The sequence below is a fragment of the Lycium ferocissimum genome, chromosome 9, assembly GCF_029784015.1.
Source record: "Lycium ferocissimum isolate CSIRO_LF1 chromosome 9, AGI_CSIRO_Lferr_CH_V1, whole genome shotgun sequence".
Lineage (NCBI taxonomy): Eukaryota > Viridiplantae > Streptophyta > Magnoliopsida > Solanales > Solanaceae > Lycium > Lycium ferocissimum.
In genome coordinates, this window is record NC_081350.1 from 30,098,332 (window position 1) to 30,104,172 (window position 5,841).

Sequence of the window (5,841 nt, forward strand, 5' to 3'; positions counted from 1 at the left end):
TTGTTTTTTGTTACTACAAAACAAATGACAAGTAGAATTAATATCAGATCTCGTGACGCTAGGTCTTTTGTCGCCACTTATCTGCCAAGAGGTGACGTTTTCACTGATTTGTTTTTTTTTTTTTTTAATTAACATTTAATTTGATGTTCCACCAACCTTTTAATAGCTCCCTTGGAATATATAATCGAAAGAAATGAGAAGAAATCTCTTTTTTTTTTTTTCTTATCATTATTTATTTAAAGTCGGATCCAAAATTTAAAATTTATAAATTCATACGACACTTTAACTTAAGCAGCCGTTTGGACGTAGTTAGAAATCATATTCGAATATACAATTTTGATATTTTAAATTATATTTTCCCTTATAGACATAAACACTCCACAAGTTGTGAAAACTATCAAAACATTCCCAATTCTTATACAATCTTACCAAATGAGCAAGTCATAGTTCATAACAAAATTAATACGCTACTAGAAGGCCTTTCTAAAAAATATAACATTAATTGATCAAACTTTAGTTCAATAAAAACGAAAATTCAACATGAATAGTAATGTAACTACTCTTTAATATAATCCTCCCACATGGTACGAACAATCTCTTTACGCCGAGCATGAATAGTAAAGTTTAACTGATAATAAGCTTCCAGTTATCAAGATTCTCTTTAACAGAAGAGTGAATAGGTTAAAAAAGATCCTTAACTACACTGGTTTTGTGAGTTTCATACCTAAATTATTGGTGTTCATGAACTCCTAGTGCCATGTAAATTTCACCTCTCATGAAGTTATTCCAAACATTTTTCTACATAATCATCAATCGGGGTTTTTAAACTAACTAAAGGGAGTTATAATCTAGGGTAACTGGCAAACTCAATAATTTAACATTTAAGTATGAAATTCTTAAAAATGGTAGTGATAGTTTAGTATGAAATAGTTTGTCTATCATCAAAACCAAAAAGAATATCAGACGTCCTACGCAGATAAATTATGCTATCAAATTCACCAAAATGTTTTCCTACGTAGTTATAAGGTTTTTATCCTGCAAAGAGAAAGCTGCAAAAGCAAAACAACGACAGGGGATCAATAAGATGCAGAGCTAGTTATTCAAATGGTCATCCAATTCATGAAAATAATCAAAATTACTTTTAAATTTTACTGTAACAATAAAATCCTCAACCTTAGAGCCTGTTTGGATGGGCTTAAAAAAGCGGCTTATAAAATTTGTTTTAGAACATTTTATAGAGCGCTTTAGATAAGTTAAGCCAAATAAATTTAATTAATTTTTTGAGTTTATTTTAAGCACAAAATGACTTTAAGTTGATCAATCAAACACTCAAAAAAACTGAAAACAGCTTATAGGCAATTTATAAGCCAATCCAAACGGGCTCTTAACCCAACTTTCTCATAAAGTTATTTTAGCCGAAAAGTCTACTTTTTCATGCCAAGTCACTTTTGACTTTTGTAACAATTTCCTTACAAAAAGGCGTGTTGCCTGTGCCAAGTCCGAGGGATCTGGCTCCCCTCCAGTAGGGGATCCGTCCAGTTCCTCCAGTGCTACCTTATATGATTTACACGTGGCTCTTCAATAATTTAATGGACTAGATCTATTGTGTGTAAAGCAATTGATACTAACTATAGTTACCTTTAGTCTCTTTCTTCCGCCCTTTGTTCTCACTACAAACAAAAGTTCTTCTAAACTGTTCAATCTCCAAAAGCAGAACAAGAAATGCAGATTGCTAACAACAAAATTATTCTCTTATTACCATTATTTTCACACCATTTTAAAAAAAAAAAAAAAAAGGATCATCCCTAGTCTTTCATAAGAACAGGAGAACAAAATTCAAAGGATGCACTTGGGTTATAAAATTTGAAAAATAAGGAGACTGCAATCAACTAGTTTGACAAAGCGTTACTGTCATTTTCGGAACGAAAAAACTTTTCATTTTGGGATTCTTTATAATTATAAAGACCCACTAAAGAATCTAGTTGGGCATGAAAATTGGGAAGAAGGAAACAATGGTGGATGCACCAGGACGCATGATTTGAGTTTTTTTTGTATGGATCCACTATTTTGTTCTTGGGTTTCTTTTTCTCTTATTTTTCTTGTATAATTGTAGTCTTCAATTAAGGTTACACTCTCCGTTTCAGCATTTCTCTTTTGAAATTCTTCCTATTTGTTTATGTACATGGTAGCTTAGATTTAATGAATATTGTTAAATTTTAGCTTTCCAGCATTTCTATTTTTTTCTTGCTCTGTTTTTCTGGAAAAATTTGGGGAGTGAGGAAGAGTCTTTTGCTGGCAGTGAAAAGAAAGAGGAAGAGAGCAGGAGAGAAATGCCTTTAACCGCAGTTAATGTTATTGGGTTAATAAAATGAATTTGGTCCATTAGATAATTAATGAGACACGTGTAATTCAGTTAAGGGGGCACTGGATGAACTGCAGAGATCCCCTACTGGAGGGGATCCAAATCCAAGTCGGAGCAGATGCTCATGCTATTTATTTAGTACTGCCTCCGGACTAAAATTGAGTGTCCACTTAATTTTTTTTTTTTTGAATAAAAAAGAGTGTTTACCTATTAAATCAAGAAAATGGATTTTATTTTCTCAAATTTATCCTTATTAAGTGTTATGTTATTAAATTTCAATACCTATTTAATTAGAAGTAATTTAATTAAATTACTTATTTTTATATAGGAGTTAGTATTTTCTTAAAGGATGTGTAAATGATTAAGTCGATACTATTTTTAATCCGAAGGGAGTACTAATTACTAATTAATATATTATAAATGCAATTTGCACATGCTCAAAGTTGTACTGTCAAAAAAAAGAGAGAGAATCAATAAAAACACCCCTAAATTATTATTCCCTATGTCTCAAGTTATGAGATATAGTTTATACAGAGTTTAAGAAAGAAAGAAAGACTTTTGAAATTTGTGATCTAAAACAAATCATAGATATTTATATGGTTATAAATCATTTCATTAAAGGTAAAAAGAGAAGCTTTAAGTTAAATTATCTCTAAAGATAAAAATATTTCTTTTTTTTTTAGGACAGATTAAAAAAAAATATATCACATAAAGTGAAATAGCGGGAGTATGTATTTATTAGTTTCATACTAAAACACAGGGGGTGGCCCATTTAAAAGTAAGTTCACAAAAGATATTCCCATCATATAAGAGTAAACGAGGTTCTTCATCTACAAGTTCTTTTGAGCCTCGGTGGTCTAATCTGGTCTTGGTGCAGTAAATAATGGAACGGAAAAAGGCCAAATATATCCTGTATTATTGGAAAAGAGTCAAATATATCCCTCATTATATTTTAGGTCCAAATATATCCTTATCGTTATACTTCAGACAAATATCTGCCCTCCACATTAAAGTTGTCAACTTCAACATCCTATCCCACGTAAGCGATGATATTTGATAGGTGAATGCGCAAGGCATTCTGCCACTTTTCACTTAACCCATTTTATTCCTCCCATCTTTCACAACTAAAATTTCCATCCCTAGTAAGTGTAGATGAAAAATCCGAGGTGAGGCTTAAGGAACAATGGTTGTGGACCATTAGCAGTTTTGCATCATTAGCAACCAACCACTTGAAAACACCATTGAACCGCCACTGCTTCACAAGTCTCAACCAGATCCGGTCGACTCAAGCAATCAAAAGTCCACTTAAATTACCTATTTTAATAGTATTCGTCACATATTCAATAAAATAACGGAACAATGAATTATAATTTAGTATACACTGAAATCATTATGTATATTAATCATTATTCAAGATATATATGGTTAAAGAATTAGGTACCATGTATATTGAAATAATATAATATAATATAATAGAGCAGTAGTAAATTACTATTTAATACTAGGCAGAATGGATAAAAAAATTCTAGAGCTCTAACTATATGGTGGTAATGGTGGTGGAGGGGTGGAAATTTTAGTGGTGGAAGATGGGGGAAATAAAATGCGTTAGGGGTGATGATAGCGATAACGCCACGTGATCCACTCATCAAATATCATTGTCACATATGATAAGATGCCCAATGTGCACAACGTTAATGGTGGAAGGATATATTTGTGCCCAAAGTATAATGATAAGGGTATATTTGGACCCAAAGTACAGGGATATATTTAGCCCTTTTCCGATAATGGAATGTAGAACCTTTAACTATTTTTGGATGGTGTTACCCTGTGGACAAGAGAATGTAATCGACCATTTGTCCATACCTGTATAAATTTGCACAAAATTTTCTATTAGAACTAGTTTTGTAAACAAAAAACATTTTGCTTAATCCGTTCAACTCGATCGGTTTTGCAATCATTGTTTGGACCGACTGATTGGTCAATATTTTGCGATCCGTAATGGGCGCATTTTTAGTAGTGAGTTAACATTGATATTGTGAATGGTCTTCTATGATGGAAATGTAGAGATCGCTGGTGTGGTCAGGGGCGGAGCCAAGTGACTGTCGAATCCCCTTCGGTAAATAACTAGACTACATATAAAGTTAAAATAATTTTAATATGTATGCAGATGATGATTATGGCATATTCTTTTAACGGGTGAGTTGTTAATTGGATGTGGTATTTTTGATTTTGTGGGCCAACTTAATTAAAATGATTTTTTTTTATCCTATAGCATAGGAAACAAACCATCTATATCTATATATAATATAAAGCCAGACAAAAGAAGAGTGATGTGGCATCTCAAGGATTGCATTTATTTTTTTCTCAACTGTTTGAATTTTTTTGCCTTTTCCTGGTCTAAGGAATCTATAAACAAATATTAAAGATACCTTTATGTGATAGTTTTAAAAGTCCAACAATCACCTCAGTAATGCACCGTTTCAACATTAATTAATCCAACCGTTCTGCATTATGCATATCATTATTCTACTAATTCAACCGGACCATTCCATCTCTTCGGATGATTAGACGTGCATATTGATGATGAGAGTTTTAATTTTCCCGATGGAAAATTGTTACATTTTTTATAGTACTCAATGATGTGAGACCAAGAAAATAGAAAAAAAAAAAAAAAAAAAACGGAGTTACTACAATACTAGACTATATATTCCTCCATTGAAGAGGACTAGAACAAATTTTGCTGCATATGATGAAAGAAGGGAGTTGTCAAACAGGTCAAGAAACCTAAATTGTGAAATTCAAGCCATTGCAAGAAGCAATTAAGGAACCTGGTAACATTGTTCTTACTGATTTTTACAAGTTTGTGAAATCCACCAAACGAGGGTTGATCATCGACTAAGTAGATTGATAATCAACAAAGAAGTTTGTTGATCATCGACCATAGGTCAAGAATCGATCACGAAGGCAGTTAATAACGTCGATAATTAATCACGAACGAGGTCAATAAATGTGTTTAACCTTGAAATACAGACAGTTAAATTTATATGAGGTGCCTAAGATACACGGCTAAATTCAATTAAAGATTTGAACAATGCGATATACAATGGAATGAGCAAATAATCAGATCTAACCAAATGCCAGATGCGCGTGACCTCGGGCTGGAGAACCGAGGTCGGTATCCTTTTGTTACGAGCTACCAAGAAACGTAAACGAAGTAAAATTCAAGAACAAATGGGAACAGATACTATATTCTTTTATGATTATTGATGTGAATCCTTTCTCTCTTCTGTGTTGCCAACCCCCTTTCATGAATGGAGAGGCCTCCCCTTTATATAGTAGAGAATTTCAAACCTAATACGATTCTAAATAAAGCAAGTATGCGAGTGGACAACGCGTCGTCGGGATTGACGCCGAATATCCGGATGATGGCGGATATTTCGGTCTTCGTTAATGGCGCTCAATCATCCTTCCGTTATCGC

At 32.8% G+C, this 5,841-nt stretch overlaps 1 protein-coding gene across 1 annotated transcript in view; it reads right to left on the minus strand.

The window, feature by feature from the left end:
- Window positions 1–5,841, minus strand: part of LOC132031783 (beta-amyrin 11-oxidase-like) — a 9,731-nt gene that overhangs the window by 1,958 nt on the left and 1,932 nt on the right. The window contains exons 2-3 of the mRNA XM_059421690.1: window positions 1,639–1,693; window positions 1,474–1,554 (exon numbers count right to left, since the gene is read on the minus strand). Of these exons, the coding sequence (XP_059277673.1) occupies window positions 1,474–1,554; window positions 1,639–1,693 (136 nt within the window). The remainder of the gene's footprint in view (window positions 1–1,473; window positions 1,555–1,638; window positions 1,694–5,841) is intronic.